This window comes from Naegleria gruberi (genome assembly GCF_000004985.1).
Source record: "Naegleria gruberi genomic scaffold NAEGRscaffold_38, whole genome shotgun sequence".
Taxonomy (NCBI): domain Eukaryota; phylum Heterolobosea; class Eutetramitea; order Acrasida; family Naegleriidae; genus Naegleria; species Naegleria gruberi.
In genome coordinates, this window is record NW_003163289.1 from 300,581 (window position 1) to 318,213 (window position 17,633).

Below are 17,633 nucleotides of genomic sequence, written 5' to 3' on the forward strand. Positions count from 1 at the left end.
TATTATGTAAATATTTGGATATTTAATTGTTTAATTTCAAACATTAAATAATAAACCCTTAATTACTATAAAGATACAATTTTGAGCTTTGTTACTTTTGTGAATTATGCAATCATTAAGAAATGTTCAAAATGCCAAAAGAGAAAATCTATCGCGATCTACAGGACTCGAACCTGTGCGGGTCTCCCCAATTGATTTCTAGTCAATCACCTTAACCACTCGGTCAAGACCGCTTTACGATAATTGTGATAATCTTCAATTCACCACTAATAAGCCTATTAATTCTTTGCTGACAAGTCGCACACCAAAACAAGTCCATGAATGACGTGTGCGATAGAGAGATCATCTTAAATCCATTACATTCTTTTAAAACTGTATCGATCTTTCATCAATGACCTTAAGTCGTCTTCAATTTGTCTTCAATCAACACATCAATCTTTCAAAAAAAAACATCATCAATGCCTCCACCAAAAAGAACTGATGCTCAACCAGCAACAACAACTACCACCACTGTTAAGAAGGTAGTTTCTGCAACTAATGATGATGTCTCTGGACCAGGTTAGTTTCGAATAGTTTCTAAACTTTCTTATTCTTCTTGTGTTAAAAAATTGTTGATTAATTGCTTGCAATGTTAATGTTGTTGATTATGATTTCGTACAAACATTTAGTCATTGTTATCGATCTTGGAGCATATGTAAGTTTCCACATTTATTGCAATTTAAAACTAAACTATTCTAAACTTAATCTTAACATTTAATATTTTAATATTTTAATATCATCATCAACACATTAATCTTTGATCAACATCATCACAATAATACAACAACAACAACAAACTAAACCTTTCCAATAACAATAATAATAACAACAAACTAATCTAAATATACAATCTTACACAACAAAAATAGGAAACCAAAGTAGCCATGTCAGATAAACCTGATCAAGTCATTTCCTTCCCAACTGTTGTTGCCTATCCACTTGATAAACTTAAATCACTTTCAGTTTCAGATTATCTCGTTGGAGAACAAGCTCTTAAAAAAGTTCGTACCAGCTCTAAAAAGAAAGATTCATCTGAAAGTTATGCTCTCAGATATCCAATTCAGAGAGGACTCATTATGGATTGGGAACAAGTGGAAGCAATTTTAACATTTGCTTTCGAACAAGTTCAAAAAGATCCATCTCTCTTTCCAGTTGTAATTGGAATTCCTGGAAATTTAATGCCACAAGATCATATTGAAAGTATTGCTGAATTATTGTTTGAAATTTTCAGAGTGAAACACATTTACTTTGATTTACCAAGTGTTTTATCATTTAGAGGTGTTTCTCAAAAGGAAAAGAATGGATTGAGTGTTGAATCTGGAAGTGCATTGACCTATGTTACTCCAATTATTGATGGAAAAGCTCAATATGGATTAACACGTAAATTTACCTTATCTGGACAAGATGCTACTAAATATACAATTTCAATTATTGCTAAATCTGGATTTGCAATTGATGCTGCAGATGAATATCGTGTTGCTCAACACATAAAGACACAAATGGCCTACACTTGTAAGAATTTGAAAACTGAATTCGAATTGTTTGGAAAGAATCCTGCCGATTTCAAACAAGAATTAGAAATGAGTGGAGAAAAGATGAATCTCGATAAGGAATGTTTCCTCATTCCAGAAATTATGTTTGAACCAAGCTTAACTGGTATCACTCAAAGTGAAGTTTCCAATTTACCTCTCACAATATTCGAAACTGCCAAATTAGCTGCTGATGAAGATTTGAATTTGTTAGGCAAATTACTTTCCAACATTGTCATTGGTGGTGGTAATTTATTATTTAATGGAATGTCTGAAAGAATTGAATCTGAATTGAAAGATATTGTAAAGAAGAGCAAAGTTAAAGCAGCTGTCAAAGTTCAAGCAAGTCGTGGTGAAGATTCTTTTGGACCTGTCATTGGTGGTGCTGTTTGGTCTGAAAAGAATGTTAAGGATATTGATTGGTTGACTAGAAATGAATACAAACAAAGTGGTGTTACTAAATTCTTTAAATAAATGAATTCATTTGGTGAAGAAATTATTTATTTAAATGGATGTGTTTCTATTAGTTGATTGGAATAGTTTGGTTTCTTTTTGTTTCGAACAAATTGGATAGTACGAAACATAATGTTGTTAAAAGGAATCGGAGAACTTGAATTTTATAGGAAATACTGAAAGCATTGCGCCAATAATGAATTTGCAAGAAATTTAATTTTATTTACATTACTTTCGAATATATTATTTTACATCAATTTACACCACAAACTCATGGCAAACACTTTCCAAAATCAATTGGCGTCACAACCACATGCAATTTCGCATCTGTTTCACTATCTTGCAAATTCAACCACAAGTCATTTGTCTGTCCCATCATGAAATTCGAAAAATTGACAATTTTACATTTTCCCAATGGATCATCCTTTGAAAATCGATCCCAATCTTTCACAGTAAATTGCAAAGTATCAAGTTTTGGATTTTCCAGATCGATAATAAATTCTTCATTCCAAACTGGGTTTAAATTCTTCTTGATGACTTTAGTTTTGAGGATTTTCTTGTCGTTGGAGGCTTGTATTTCAACGTATGGATCACTGCTGGTAATGTCAGCGATCATTAAATTATGAGCTTCGACAATTTCAAGTTTGATTGTTGGCATTTTTTTTTATGTATTGTTTGATTGATGTTTGGCACTTTGAGGTTTGTTTTGGTAATTTAAAAGCCTCCAAGGGGAAACTAAATGTGATATTATTTGATTGATTTGATGAACTGGAGTTCAGTTTACTTCAGTTTATTTTCAGTTAAACTTTTGTTTTTTTTACTTTGAGAAATTAAGATTGAGAAAATGATGCAACTTTTATTTCATCTGATGAAGAAGTTGTTTAGAATAGTTTGAGGAATGAAGTGTGTGAGGAAGTAATGAGGAATAGGTAAGAAAGTTGAAACCTTTCGAATAAAATGTAAGAAGGATTAAAAGGCAGTAAATGATAGAATAGTTAATGCGTTTTTTTCCCCAGACATGCAACTTTTGAACACCATTTCTTTCAATTAACCTATTAATAATACTTTGAGCAGATTACTTTTAGTATCTTTCCTAATTTAGAAATTTAAATAATAATATTTTAATTAAAAATTCAAATTTAAAACACCATTTAACTCAACTTATTCAGCATTAAGTTTTATACAATGAATAAATCGCTAGTTTCACAAACTTGTCAAAAAAAATTATTAGAAACTCTTCAAACAAGTTTCGAGTAGACAGCTTTCAAAATAAATGAGAACTTTCACTCTTTCCAACTAGCCTTACTAGTAATTGGTCTGAGAACTTGTTAGCTCGAACTCTAAACTTTCACATTTCAAAATCATTTAAGAGTTGGTTGACCAACAGTTTTTTTGCCGATAAAAGAGTTCACAATATAGATCATTTAAAAAATTAGCGTACACAATTGATATGCGTTCAGTGTTATTCTTTGTATTGTTGCTTGTCTTACTGACAAGTTGCTGTGTCAAAAGCCAAATTTAATTGTCAAGCCATCAAGAACTACTGGAACAGCTCCTTTAGCAGTACATTTTGATGCTACTGCTACTACACTCCCAGGAAAAGATGCATTCCGTGATATTACCTATTCTTTTGATTTTGGAGATGTCAACTCTGGCAATTGGTCAACTGACGGAAAATCAAAGAATACTCAAATAGGTGGACCAATTTCTGCTCATGTTTATGATAATGCTGGAACATACACTGTTTGGATTCGTGCCAGTGCTCCTGGTTACTACTATTCAGATGTCACTTTAACCAATCCAAATGTTGACTTTGCTGGAAACAAAACTGTTTGTGTTTCAACGAGTGGAAATTATAATTCATGTCCGAGTGGTGCTCTCAAACAGAAAACCATCCCAACAGGAACTGAATGGTCAGGTAAAAGATGGTTATTAAGAAGAGGCGAAACTTTTGACGAAATTGCAATTCAGGATGGAAATTCGAATGTGCAAGTGGGTGCATTTGGATCAGCAAGTCAACTGCCAATCGTTGCCAAAGTTGGAGTTGGATCTTGGCGTCCAGATACTCCTGATTTTCCAGTTGACATTTCAATTATGGACCTGTCAATTCCAGGTGGCGTTTTAGATTCTCTTGGCAAGAGACATTTATTCTATAGAAATAACATTACTGGATGTGATAATGCACTTTGTGTTGGTTTTGGCGAACCTTATTATTGGATATTTGATGATCCTTATAGAAGAATTCCAATTTCTTCATTTTACAATCCTCAAGAATTCTTCTACGTCGACAATATTGCAGTTGGTAATACAGCAACTACACAGGGAAATTTCTTTGGGTCCATTGCTAAATCTGCATTTATGGGAAACTATGCTAAGTATACGAAATTTCACAATATGAGATGCACCCAATGTTACAAAACTTTCTTTGGACATAATCATTTTGCTGGGGTTTCAATTGATGGAGGATACCACTCTTTTAAAATGCATTCAGGTGCAAGGCTACCTTGTCAACTAATGGTTGGATTACTCAATTTAATGTCATTTCGAATAACATTTTGGGAAGCTTGCAGGATAACAATGTTTGGGGTTCAATGATTTCTCCTCAAAATGGTGCATATCCAGAACGTATTACTGATATAATTATTGAAAATAATCAATATATTATTCATAGAAATGATCAATATGATTTGATCTTGTCAGCAAGAAATGTCACTTACAGAGCTAATACTAGAAGTGATGGTAAATCAGCTGCTGTCATGTTTGGACCTCATGGAGAAGCTCTTCCAGCTTATTGGTTAGGACCGTATTACACTACTAATACTCCTGTTGTAAATGTGACAGCTTCAACTTCAAATGTCACTCCTATTAAAAGTAGTCAACCAACAGCAGCGAATAGTGGTGTGAAAGGTAGTGGAAGTACTTCAAGTGAAAGAGTTGGAGAATCGAATGGAAATTTTGCTTGTTCCGTAATGTTATTGCTGTTGATAAGTTTAATTTTCATTATCCAGTTTTAAGTCAATTGATTCAATTCAATTATAAACTTTAATATATTTACTATTTCCTCCACATAAAAGTAAATGACCATTTCTTTTATCAATTCTCAAATGAGATCCATAAACTAAATATTCCTTAATTAGTTCGACATTATTTTCAGTCATTTGAAATACACTTAATGAGCTAGGTCCCAAAATTATCATATTCGAATCATCAAATGTGAGACATGAAATAAAATCATCGCTTTCTATCTGTTTCTTTTCTATAATTTTTGAAAAGTCTTCATTAAATTTCAATATATGTACAATTCCCAAATTATTATCCGAAACACATAAACACGAAAACTCATAATTAAATTTGAAATCAGCAATTTCCAAAGGAAAATCATAAATTAATGTCGAAATGACTTGTCCATTTGCTGAATTTAGTATAGAAAGCATTTTCTTATCTGAATTTACAACAAATAGAAACGAATTCATATTCGAAACGTCAACTATTCTTCCTACTTTTTTAACTTCCCAAACTGGATTGATCAATTCATTAGATTCACTCAATAACACCCTATCCAATGAATAACAGCATACAGATTGATCATCATTCGAAATAAACAAATTACAAATTCCATTTTTTCTTTCCTCAATTAAAAACTCGAAAAATTCCACAAATTTAAATTTTCGAATTAATTTTCTGGTTTTCATATTGAGAAATTTCAATTTTTTACCATATTTTCCAATAATTAAATTTAGCGTGTAGCAAATTTCAAATTCTTTAATTTTCATTCCATAAAATTGATCTTGCAATTGGCATTGATAGGAAAATTTTGTTTCGATTGGTTTCGTCAACTTTTCCATGAATTTTTCTTTCATAGACGATTCACCATTTTGCCAAATCCTTCTAGATTCCGATAATAATTCGCAGCAACAAACAACCTTCTCACTTTTTGACATTTTGTTAAAATTAAAAATTAATTATGTTTTGATTAAAATTTCTTACAATACAAACCACCAAACTACATAATTTGAGGATCAGATACTTTTGATTGAATATAAAATTCCAATTAGATTGTTTTTTGAAAGAGAAATGGTGGGTACCCACTTTTGCTTAACCAATTACTCAATTATTACTGTTAGGTCAGTACCAATCCAATTACATATATTTGTGTGTTTCTAATTAAGAAATGCATAAATAGCAAGAAAAAAAACACAAAGATCTACATTGATCCATCTTGTTTGAAAATGCAACAACACAATTCCTATCAAACTGTTTGCATTCCAATTGATATTTGCACAAATCAATTTTGTTCTGAATTCGTGCTGCCACTTGTCAATAGAGTTGATCCAAATCAATTCCGTTCGACAATTGATAACTGTTCCTCTATCTTACAGAAACACATTCCAAGAATCAGTAGAGACTCCCATAAGATGCTAGTTTTCCTAACCGCACTGTCAGGTGTCTTTTTACTTTTGGCATTTATTGCTCTTGTTATAGTATTTGTAATTCCACATGAATATTTCTGGCTTCCAGTAATTCCAATGCCATTCTTTATGATTATTCCAATGGTTGTCTGTTTTGTGTCCTCTAAACGTAATGATTCCAATGTGAGAATGATTAATTTCGAATGCAAAATGGAATTAGAAAGGTTTCTTCGAAGTGAAAATGATTCGTATTATTTACAATGTGGAGTTCAGTGGATTTTGAGATACGATATGTTTTCAGATGAGGAGAATGCTGAAAATGCTTATAATCATTTGGGAAAAATTCCATACTTGGAATTATTAATTATGGATCGACCAATGGTTCATAAAAATCCACAAAATGATGGAAGTAAATTGGTTCAACAAGATTTTGGTCAACCAATTGCAGTATATAATGTTGAACAAGAACCTAATGGTGTAATTTATCAACAACAAGAAATGAATTCGTACGAAAAGGAAAATGATCAAGAACAATTGCTATAGTCAATCTTAATATAATTGGAATAATAAAACTCTTGCAGGTTGTGTTTAGATTTCTAAGGATTCAGAAATAACCTTAATCATGGACTATCATTATTAATAAGAAATGTTTTATTTTAAGCATAAGTACCCTTGGCTCAATTGGAAGAGCATCGGCCTACGGAGCCGGGGGTTGTGGGTTCGAGTCCCACAGGGTATAACTTTTTTTATGTTATTAATATTATTTTCCCATTTTATTTAAACACATTCATAACTTGTCTTATCTTCACAGAAATTGGTCTTTCCATTGTAAGCTCTGTACAATTTTCCACACTTTTCACCAGAGTATTCCTTAATACTGTAATGAGTTTGATTGCAAGTTCTATACCATCCATGATTGGATACCTCTTGTTCACACTTATCAATGGTCAATCCACTAATTCTAAACATTTTATCTTTCAATTCACAATCAACATCACTTTGTTCATATTCCAATACCCACAATAATTTTGGAAAGGCAGTAACTGCCAATTTTCCACAAAATTGAAAAGATGATCCTCCTTTCGAGTTGGAAGTGCATGGAACAGCTTCTAGCTTGTTAACTTTTTCACACTTGTTACAAGTGTCATCACAATGACTTTCTACAATACCAACATCACCATCACAATACGTCTTTTGATAGTATCTTCCTGCATTGACACAGGCAGCATTGGTGCTGGACAAGGCAGCTGGAAGTAAAGTTACCTGAGCGAGTGAATCGAGTGAACAACTTGGATGATCAAAAACATAGTCCTGAACGTAGTGATGTGTTTGATTGACAGGAAGGGAAGAAATAGAAATGATTAAAAGTGAATTGATCACAAGGAGAGATAATAGGAGAGAAGAAGTGATGGTTTGCTTTTGAGACATTTTTTATTATCTATCTAACTTTGTAATGGAACCAAAGATATTCACACAAATTGACAAGCGGTATTATTGAAGGAGTTCTATTAAAAATCTGAGATTTATTTACAGTTCAAGATGGTTCATGAAGTATCTTACAAATTATCAATTGTGACCTTGCCATGTTCTGGATGATTTGAAGGTAATGGGAAGGAGAAAACTTTGGAATAAAAGTAGAATTCACCATCCAATGACTTTTTGATATTTTCTGCCTTTCTGAAACCGTGTTGTTCTCCTTGGAATAATGTGTAAGAAACTGGTAATTTCTTCTCCTTAACTGCATTGTAAATCATTTCACTTTGATTTGGAGGAACAATCTTATCTTCATCACCTTGGAAAATGATGAGTGGAACTCTGAGATTATCGACATGAGTAATTGGTGATCTTTCAATGTAAATTTCCTTTTCTTCAGGATATTTTCCAATTAAATTATCCAAATATCTGGATTCGAATTTGTGAGTATCGTGTGCAAGAGCTTGCAAATCAGAAACACCATAATATGCAGCACCAGCTGAGAATACTTGCTTCTCAGGAGGAGAACACAAACAGGCAAATACTGTAAAACCACCTGCACTACCACCTGAAATACACAAACGCTTTGAATCAATTCTTCCTTGATCAGAAAGATATTTGACACTATTATTCGAGTCGTCCACATCACTAATACCCCAAGTCTTGTGTAATCTGAATCTGTACTCTCTTCCATAACCAGTTGAGCCTGAATAGTCGACATGCAATACACCAAAACCTCTTGAAGTCCAATATTGAGTCTTGTAGCTCAATGCTGTCATGACGCACGAGGTTGGACCACCGTGGATAAAGACAATGCAAGGAGGTTTTTCATTTTCTGGAGCAATATACTTTTCATTCTTTGGTGGATAAAAGTAAGCAAAGGCAGTTCTATTGAAACTTGTTGGGAATTCAATCAATTCAGGGTGGGAGAAATTGTCTTGGGAGATGGTAATTTCAGCCGATTGTTTGACAAGTCTAATCTTTTGTTCCTCAATATCCAAATAGCAAATACTTGTTGGGAGGGATGGAGATGAAGCAATCAGGAATACCTTCTTTTTATCTGCTGAAAGAGCCAAAGATTTGAAGGAGGTAAATTGTGATTCCACTGCAGTCCACTTTCCTTCAGCAACAATGAAAACCTTTCCACTCAATGTACAAACAAATCTATCATCTCCAATAAGGACATAGGAAGAATTACCCAATTGCCACAATGGTCCTCCAATCTCAGTCTTTTCAATGTGAGTCATTAGATTTTCAGTCTTTCCACTTTCCAAACTATATCTCACAAGTGACCAGTATCCAGTTGGAAAATCAGTAATGTAAAAGAGGAACTTTCCATCTGGTGAAAAGAGTGGTTCATTACAACTTTCCTCTTCACTCAAAGAAATCTTTCTACGAGTTGATTCAATTGGCTTACTATCCTTATCGAGATCAACCATAAAAATTGCAGAATTATCCCATTGCATGTTTGGATGATTCCAAGCAATATAGGCCAATTTACTTCCATCTCTTGAAACTTTAGGAGCAGCATAAAAATCCATTCCACTTGCCAATGTAATTGATTTTTCTTCATTACTCTTGGTTGACAAGGTGATAACACTATTTCTTGGCTCCTTTTCTCCAGTGACATGTTCTTCCTGAACAAAAACTAATCTTTCCCTTACTTCATCAACAAATCCATCACCAAATCTTACAGATGCATTTTCAGACAAGGAAACCATCACAATATCACTCGATTCCTTTAAATTTACTTTCATCAATGCTTGATCTCTAAAATTCGAAAAGTAAACATCAGACTTGGAAGTAATCACGTGAGACAATCCACCATATTCGTGAACTCTAGTTCTGGCAGAGTAGAAAATTGGACTCGTCTTGAAATCAGGAAATAAATCCTTCATCACCAATTGATCATCGGATGAAGATTGGGATTTTTCAATAGAACACTCTACGAGAACACTTCTACCAGCCTCGCTTGGTCTCAACTCGACATAGACAAAAGTATTTGGATCGGAAGGATGAGCAACAATATTGGAAAATCCAATACCAGACTCTGCAACCAAATCAGAAGAAATTGGTGAAATCCAGGAGCCGTATGGAGCAACAGTTTGATCTTGAGACATTTTTTTAAATAGATTCTTTTCATGATCGGAGTTTATGATGGAGTTTTAAACTTGCACCTTAACAATTTATGAAGCTTGGAAATTTTGATCACCACAATATTCTATTATCGATTGAGGAAAACCATTCAGGCTTACAAAAAGTGGCGCCAAAAATCAAATTAATAAGTCAAATAAAATACCTCGACTCCATCGATACTACACTTAGCTTGGAAAATGTTGGTACAAAAATACCTCAAAGAAGCACTAAGTTATGGGAAAAAGGCTTTTCAATTTGAGGAGAAACTTCCCTCCACACTTAAGGAATGTAACGAAAGTTATGCAAAGGCTTCGAGTTGTTTGAGGTGTGCCATTAGTTTCGAGAAGAATGAGCTTCTCAAGTCCATATACGAACAATTGAATGCTACCTATGAAGGAAGAATAGGATTGTTAAGAGGAAATACAAATGAAAATTGTCATCAGCAACAACATCAAGAAGGAGGTGTCATCACTATTGATTCCGATTCAGATCGATCAGAGTCGAATCAAAGCCTTGAACAATCAGAGTCACTTCAGAGACCTTCCGAATTTCAAACAACAATGGAGACTTCTTCATCATCTCTGAAAAAAGTGGATTCTAAAAAGTCTAACAAGAGGCCAATTATGATTGACGAAAGTGGAGACGAAAGCAGTGCCGAAGAAGATGAAGAAGCCTCTTCTCAATATTCAAGTAAGAGAAAGAAGAGGAAGGATGTGGAGGAAATCAAATCATTCATCATTGATTCGAAAAAGAAAGGACCTAATGATCAAACTTGGAAACAAATAGTTGGATTGGAATCAGTCATTGAATGTATAAGGGAGGCAACAATTCTTCCTCAGAAATTTCCTCAATTATTTGTTGGGGAGAGAAGACCTTGGAGAGCAATTCTTCTCTATGTAAGTTTGATTGATTGAATTAATGCATTCTAATACTGTATAGGGACCTCCTGGTACAGGAAAGGTATGTAAATTGTAATCTTAATATATTCACACGAATAATAACAAGACCTTATTGGCATCCACATTAGCAAGTGAATCTGAGGCAACATTTTTCAGTGTATCAAGTGCTGATCTTCTTTCGAAATGGGTTGGACAATCAGAGAAGAAAATTAAACAATTATTCGAATTTGCAGCATCCAGAAAGCCTTCAATTATTTTCATTGATGAAATAGATAGCTTGTGCTCTGCCAGAAATGACACTGACAGTGAAACTTCAAGGAGAATCAAAACAGAATTCCTCGTACAGATGCAAGGCATAGGATCTAGAGATGGTGTTACAGTCATTGGTGCAACAAACTTGCCTTGGGATATTGACTCTGCTATAAGGAGAAGATTTGAGAAGAGAATATATGTTCCTCTACCAACTCAAGAATCAAGAAGAGAAATTATCAAACACAACCTTAGAAATACTCCAAACTCGCTCATTGAGGAGAATTTTCAAAAGATTGCTGAGCTAACAGACGGCTATTCAGGGTCTGACCTTTCTGTTGTCATACGACAGGCCATTATGGAACCATTGAGAAAGTGTCAACAAGCCACTCATTTTAGATTAATATCTGGATACTCTCCAATAACTGGAATCGAGCGCAATGACTTGTTAGAACCCGTGTTTGAAAATATTGAGCAGTTTGATACAGTTCAAATATCCTTGTACGATATTTCACCTGAAAAGCTATTACCACCCTTAGTATCATTCGAAGACTTTGAAAAGGCATTGAACATTATTCACCCAACGCTATCAAGGGAAGATGTTGCAAAGTATCAAGAATTTTCCAAAATATTCTAATTTATAACTTAAAATTTAACAAAGTCTGACAATATTCTCATTCTCCTACATCCTCTATAACTGTGGAAGGCAGTCAATCTAGCTGCCGATAAACTACCACCCTTATTGTCGGTAATGTCAAGCTCCTCAATTGTTCTGTTATGTCTTAGAATTGGTCTAATCTTTTCATCGCTCAATTTACAACCTCGAATAGTTAAGAATCTAATATTTCTATTTTCACTGAGCTTTTGAGTGAATTTTGGATCCAATAAATTGGTGCAGTTGATAATCTTTAGAGTGACGAGGGAGTTGTTCTTTTTGAAAAGCTCACCCTCTGGCTCACTCCATGAATAAAGGGTTTTTGGAGAATTATTATTTGGTGTTGGTTTGTGATAAGTTACGTTGTTTGCAGTCAAGCTTTTGACTGGTGTATGGAGAAGTATTGATTCGAGAGATTCTATTCCTTCAAATACATCATCCAATAGAGTAAGAGTTTGAACAGAGGAGTGGGTCAATAATTCACAAAATTCCTTACTCAATACTGTATGAGCAATCAAGAGAGTTTTCAAATGAGTTTGACAAGCATAGCTTTGAAGGAGTTGTTTGATTTCATGATCTTTCAAACCATTGACAATACAAGTTCTAATTTTGTAGTTTGTTTGTTGTTTGAGTGTGAGTTTTTCGAGAATACTTCTCCTTCTGTCTTCCATTATTTCACGTTGTTGTCTCTTGGCTTCCTCTTCCTCTTCAGTGAGTACAAGTCTGATTTGTGAAATTTCCTTATTACTCTTGAATGGATACATTTTGAAATATTGTGCCATTCTAGATGTTTCATGGGAAAGTACAGAGGTAGATTTAAAGTTGAGAGTGGATTGAACTTCCAAATCGTCGTCATCTATCATCTTGTTAATTTTCAATACTTCAATACTTGGGAATGTATTCAAAATATCAATAAAGAACATCCTCTTTCCCTTCATGAGACTGTCATCTTCATCCTGTTCATCACCTCCCATACTCATATAAGTTTCATAGTCTTCAATGATTCCTTGTCTAAATCTGCTACATTCCGTCTCAATGTAAAGTGTCTTCATGTTCAGTTTGAAGAATTCATTGAATGAAACATCCATGAGCTTTTCTAAAAATCTATCTACTTGAGCTCTGTCCATATTCTTCACATGGAGAGCCAGTTGGAGTTTGTTATTCAATAGATTTTTAGGCAATTTACTCCAGAATGTGTTGATCCATGAATTTGTTTCATCCATGCACTCTACCAAAACATCTTCAAAAGGTAAGGCAGTGGATAACACAATTGATTGGAAAGAGGAAATCATCCTTGGCAAGTAGATCATTTCATGCATCATGAGAGATGTTTCTGCATGTTCCTCCAAATCGAGAATATTTGCAATCGAAGAAACTTTCTTTGTTTTTGAATTCTTACTTTTAGCATTGATTTCCTGATGATTTGAAATAGCATCATTTACCTGATGATTGAATAGTTTATGCAAATGATATCTGGAAATATACGAATCCAAAGTAAAAATCACAGAAGGAAAGACTAGGAATGGTGTAACATAATCCCGATGATGTGATTCTTTGAATTTACCAAAGAATGTTGGCACCTTGGTTAATCTATTCATTTCCTCTTCAAACCACAGTGTATACTGTTGTTCTTCGTCATCTCTTGTGAGTGGTGATGCGCACTTGGTGTCATCAATAATTCTCTCCTTCATAAAATCATACGGAAAGTGAATTGTATGAAAGGAGAGAATGTGTCTAATTAATTCTGCTGGCAAATGATTAAAAACATTATTGTCCATATTAATAGTTGGTATCATTAAATAATTATTATTATCAATGCTACTAGTAGTATTCATAAAAATCTCAGAGAGATTATGCTCTGTAAAATGTGCAGGATCTGTTGTAAAGTATAATAGAGAATTAGTAATCAATCAACACTCAAAGTTGTTGTTTGCTGGTTTACATGAAACTCTCCGAAGGAATTGGTTTGGTGGATTTTTTTTATCTTTTAAAAGAGAATCTTAAGCTTATCTTGTAAATGTCGCTTATTTTGAGTGTAAAACTTGGAATTGAGGTTGTAAGCAGCAAGGTGGTAACAAGAAGATAATATTTTCATCAATATGTAGTGCTTTTAACATTCCTCTGAATCTTCCAATGTTATCTCCCTTGAATATTGAAAATTAATTGTAAACCAAAAATTGATAATATATTTTTAGAAATTTTACAATTATGATTAGTTCGATCAGATACCTGATTTGTAGGTGAATAGTTTAATTGGGAGAACGCAGAAGGCCGCCTTGAATCTGAAGTGGTAGATCGAAACTGCCTTCACCTACAGTTAACTTTTATCTTTTGGATTGACTGGGGAAAATCATTGCTTTAGCTCATGTTGAGATAGGAGAGATATCATTGATGAAGATCTACTGGCTAAAAGCCATTTCCAAAATTCTACCGTTATCACTTTATCCATTTTCACTCCTCTCCCACCTCAAATATAATTCTCATCACAAACAAACCTCAATGACCTTACTCCATCAATGAATGGAATTGGATGAGTTTTTTTTAGATTTTGTAAAACAAACAGATAAGTTCCAACAAGCTTGCCAATGTGGTTCAGTGCTTGCAAAAAAATTCTAAAAAAAAATTCGTGTGATTTTTCATTTTTTTTAAAAGCGTCTACATCACAAGCCTTTTTGCTTTGTTCATCACACCATCACGGATTGATCATCATCATATTACATCTCTATAGAAAATGAGCGTTAAAGTAGAAGAATCAACATCTGCTATTGATTTGTATATTCACCCACTTATTCTGATTAACATTTCAGATCACTACACAAGAAAAAAGTATCAATTGAAGGGATCATCCGGTGATGCTTTTGATTCCAAGGTTGTTGGTATCCTCTTTGGTACTCAAGACGGAAGAAGAGTTGAAGTTAGAACTTCCTTTGAATTAGTCTTCTCTGTCGATAAGGGAGGTGTTGTAAATATTGATCACAGCTATTTGCAAGAAAAGGTCGAACAATGTATGTTATTATTATTTATTGTTAATGATGATGATGACACAGAACTACTTTTCACAATTTTCCATCATATTATTGTATATTTTGATTATGACATTTTAACTTGATCGTCATCGCTTGTGATTAATTTTAACTTTTGCTACAATTCGAAACACTACAACAACAACAAATTATATTTCAACATTATTTTACAACACTACAACAAAATAGATAAACAAGTTTTCAAGAATTACGATGTTTTGGGATGGTACTCAACAGGAACAGAAATCAGAAAGGAATACTCACAAATTCAACAAGAAATTGTCAGATACAATGAAAATCCATTGATGCTTTTAGTTAGTGTTGCTTTTGGATCAGTTCAAAAGGAATTGCCATTGTATGTCTATGAAAGTAATATTAACAATACAACTGGTAGTGAAATTACTTGGGCTTCACTTACCTACAAGATTGAAACCGAAGAAAGTGAAAGAATTGTTGTTGATCAAGTCAACCGTATGGACAAGAGAGACGGATCTTCATCATCACTTATTCCACAATATGTTACAGTTTCAAATGCTGTTGGCATGTTGATTGAACGTGTTGATATTTTGGTCAATTATTTGGAACAAGTCAAGGCAGGAAAGATTGAACCAGATTACAAAAAGTTACGTGAAATTTCATCCCTCTCCCATCGTTTGCCAGCTGTTGTTTCTGATAAGTTCAAGTCTGACTATGTTAATGATGTCAATGAAAGTCTTATCATTACTTACCTTGCTACCATGACAAAGGGTATCAATCAATTCAATAACGTTGTTGAAAAGTACTCTTCCCTCAGTGCTGGTAAGAAGAGAATGTACTAAATGTAATAAAAATTGTACTTTATAATAAGTTAAATTTCAATTTCCAAAGTGTTGCCTTGGAAAGGACCTAGGTCTAGAGCACATTTGCAATAATTTACAAGTTTAGTTTTTACAACCAACTGGCTGATTTGTGAATTGCCTTTCGAGCTTATTTCGCCTCACTTCATTTCCTTGCAGTATATCTTGTTGAGGTTGTTGTGGAATTGGTGAATTTCGTTCAGGATCTCCCATCAAATTCTTCTTTCTTCTCTGATGAATTTCATCCTTAATCTTATTAAGTGAAGGATCTTCTTGGTAGGTGTTATGATTCAGAGGAGCCATTGATCCATGGTCATGGGAAGCTCTCTTCTTGGCCAAAACTTCCTTTCTGAAGGAATGTAGTGATCCTTGTTCACCTAGAGGAGTATTTGCCACATGTGTGCTTGTGTTGGTGTTATTTGTCTGTACAATAAGGTCTTCTTCTGGGCTACTGCTATCGCTTCCACTATTATCACCTCCAACTGTTGTTGTTTTCATAAACCTGAAAACGCTTGGATATTTAATCTTCTTGTCATTATTGGTCTGGTTGTTGGAATATTTGGAATGCTCTCCATATTGATTGTGGTAGGAAGATTGATCAGGGTGTGAGTAGGAGGTATTGTGTTCGTCTTCAGTTGGTTCTGAATTATTGAGGGGATCTTTGGTTTTCATTCGCTTGGAGGAGAGGATGGAATTGTTGATAAAACTTGCTGATGCATTGAATATCGGACTTTCGTTCATGTGTGAAATATGTTGAGGTGGTTCATTCTGTTCTTCTATTGTGAATGGGGTTCCAACCGACTGCCCCAAGGGTGATGAAGAACCCGAGTCAATACTATAATCTTCTTCTTCTTGTACTTCTAAAACTTCTACGCTAGGCTTTCTAGCAAGTGAATGATGATTATTGTTGTTGTTGTTAGTTATACGTTTTCTTCTCTTTGGTATGAATTGGTATTGAGGATTTGAAAAGTTACCAACTGCATTGAGTTGATTTGCAATTTTCGTTGAGAAACGAGGGGATACACTCATTGGTAAATTGTCTGGGAGATCGTCAAGGTCAGTGTCGTTCATTGTTTTTATTTTGGAAGGAAAGAGATAAGGTGAGGCGATAAGTGTGTTCAAACTCTTTTAAATGTAGAAAGAGTTATTATTAGAAGTTTCTTGATGTTAAGATTTTGGAGGAGTATTGTTGTGGATATCACTAACTGTTAATAGTAGTAGAATAAATATTATTTGATGATGAGAATGATACTAAGAATTATTCCTAATGAAAAAGCTTTTTGTTCAAATTGATGATGTTAAAAAATTATTAACCGAAAAAGCTCGAGCTGCACGCCGTTGAATATTCTCTCAAATCGAAAAATGATGAGACTAAGCGTAGAGAGTGTTGTTGTTCACTAATTTTTTTTATAGTTTTTGTTGGTTGCGGTTTGCTAAAAAAACTGTAACGTTTTGGCGGGCATGTAAAAATAAATTAATCACTTTTATACTTATTAATACTGTCTGCAGTATAGGACATTAAAAAGTTTGATTTAAACCTATCTTTTAACAATAGTGTTACCTAACCCTAGCCTACATTTCCTATGATAAACATCACAATTAATATCCATACACAACATTGATATTCCTTAGTCCTTCAAGGTTCTCCAAAGTTCAAGCTTAAATCCAATCAAAATCTTTTTAAAAAATCCCTCAATTAACTTTCAAGTTCATTTCCTTATGATATAATTTGATTTCGAAGAAAGCTTATCATATTGTTGGGAAATTAACAATCCCAAAAGATCATCTGAACTCCGAGGAGCATATCCTCATGAACATTGAAATATCAATATAAAAAGGACGTATTAAACATCGCAACAAATCGCATGTAAGCACAATCTATGAAATCTTGATTTTGCCTATCTTCAAAAGTATAAATTCGTCATGTCCAAT

At 33.8% G+C, this 17,633-nt stretch overlaps 10 protein-coding genes, 2 non-coding genes and 1 pseudogene across 13 annotated transcripts; 7 read left to right on the forward strand and 6 right to left on the reverse strand.

The window, feature by feature from the left end:
• Positions 1–152: 152 nt before the first annotated feature.
• NAEGRDRAFT_t447 lies at positions 153–233 on the reverse strand. The gene has a single exon. It is a non-coding gene; the product is annotated as a tRNA-Ser (tRNA).
• A 225-nt stretch (positions 234–458) lies between these two features.
• NAEGRDRAFT_70153 (uncharacterized protein) lies at positions 459–2,042 on the forward strand (the record flags this gene model as incomplete). Its single annotated transcript, XM_002674693.1, has 3 exons — positions 459–558; positions 669–694; positions 909–2,042. 3 exons carry the CDS (start codon positions 459–461, stop codon positions 2,040–2,042), a joined length of 1,260 nt encoding a protein of 419 aa, XP_002674739.1.
• Positions 2,043–2,292: 250 nt separating this feature from the next.
• Positions 2,293–2,679, reverse strand: NAEGRDRAFT_70154 (uncharacterized protein; the record flags this gene model as incomplete). The annotated part of the gene is made up of 1 exon (XM_002674771.1): positions 2,293–2,679. The coding sequence occupies one exon, from the start codon at positions 2,677–2,679 to the stop codon at positions 2,293–2,295; it is 387 nt and encodes a 128-aa protein (XP_002674817.1).
• A 260-nt stretch (positions 2,680–2,939) lies between these two features.
• Positions 2,940–5,035, forward strand: NAEGRDRAFT_70155 (uncharacterized protein; the record flags this gene model as incomplete). Its single annotated transcript, XM_002674694.1, has 3 exons — positions 2,940–2,950; positions 3,482–4,396; positions 4,513–5,035. 3 exons carry the CDS (start codon positions 2,940–2,942, stop codon positions 5,033–5,035), a joined length of 1,449 nt encoding a protein of 482 aa, XP_002674740.1.
• A 1,215-nt stretch (positions 5,036–6,250) lies between these two features.
• Positions 6,251–6,973, forward strand: NAEGRDRAFT_70156 (uncharacterized protein; the record flags this gene model as incomplete). Its single annotated transcript, XM_002674695.1, has 1 exon — positions 6,251–6,973. One exon carries the CDS (start codon positions 6,251–6,253, stop codon positions 6,971–6,973), a length of 723 nt encoding a protein of 240 aa, XP_002674741.1.
• Positions 6,974–7,096: 123 nt separating this feature from the next.
• Positions 7,097–7,169, forward strand: NAEGRDRAFT_t443. Its single transcript has one exon. It is a non-coding gene; the product is annotated as a tRNA-Arg (tRNA).
• A 2-nt stretch (positions 7,170–7,171) lies between these two features.
• Positions 7,172–7,858, reverse strand: NAEGRDRAFT_80544 (uncharacterized protein; the record flags this gene model as incomplete). Its single annotated transcript, XM_002674772.1, has 1 exon — positions 7,172–7,858. The coding sequence occupies one exon, from the start codon at positions 7,856–7,858 to the stop codon at positions 7,208–7,210; it is 651 nt and encodes a 216-aa protein (XP_002674818.1). The 3' UTR covers positions 7,172–7,207.
• Positions 7,859–7,935: 77 nt separating this feature from the next.
• On the reverse strand, positions 7,936–10,023 carry NAEGRDRAFT_80545 (uncharacterized protein; the record flags this gene model as incomplete). The annotated part of the gene is made up of 1 exon (XM_002674773.1): positions 7,936–10,023. One exon carries the CDS (start codon positions 10,021–10,023, stop codon positions 7,987–7,989), a length of 2,037 nt encoding a protein of 678 aa, XP_002674819.1. The 3' UTR covers positions 7,936–7,986.
• A 576-nt stretch (positions 10,024–10,599) lies between these two features.
• On the forward strand, positions 10,600–11,824 carry NAEGRDRAFT_44667 (uncharacterized protein; the record flags this gene model as incomplete). The annotated part of the gene is made up of 2 exons (XM_002674696.1): positions 10,600–10,935; positions 11,045–11,824. The coding sequence occupies 2 exons, from the start codon at positions 10,600–10,602 to the stop codon at positions 11,822–11,824; spliced, it is 1,116 nt and encodes a 371-aa protein (XP_002674742.1).
• On the reverse strand, positions 11,811–13,620 carry NAEGRDRAFT_58677 (uncharacterized protein; the record flags this gene model as incomplete). The annotated part of the gene is made up of 1 exon (XM_002674774.1): positions 11,811–13,620. One exon carries the CDS (start codon positions 13,618–13,620, stop codon positions 11,833–11,835), a length of 1,788 nt encoding a protein of 595 aa, XP_002674820.1. The 3' UTR covers positions 11,811–11,832.
• A 460-nt stretch (positions 13,621–14,080) lies between these two features.
• NAEGRDRAFT_t444 lies at positions 14,081–14,156 on the forward strand (annotated as a pseudogene). Its single transcript has one exon. The product of its transcript is annotated as a tRNA-OTHER (tRNA).
• A 291-nt stretch (positions 14,157–14,447) lies between these two features.
• Positions 14,448–15,721, forward strand: NAEGRDRAFT_58678 (uncharacterized protein). The gene is made up of 2 exons (XM_002674697.1): positions 14,448–14,847; positions 15,055–15,721. Exons 1-2 carry the CDS (start codon positions 14,574–14,576, stop codon positions 15,681–15,683), a joined length of 903 nt encoding a protein of 300 aa, XP_002674743.1. The 5' UTR covers positions 14,448–14,573; the 3' UTR covers positions 15,684–15,721.
• Positions 15,689–17,094, reverse strand: NAEGRDRAFT_58679 (uncharacterized protein). The gene has a single exon (XM_002674775.1). The coding sequence runs from the start codon at positions 16,770–16,772 to the stop codon at positions 15,786–15,788; it is 987 nt and encodes a 328-aa protein (XP_002674821.1). The 5' UTR covers positions 16,773–17,094; the 3' UTR covers positions 15,689–15,785.
• Positions 17,095–17,633: the final 539 nt, after the last annotated feature.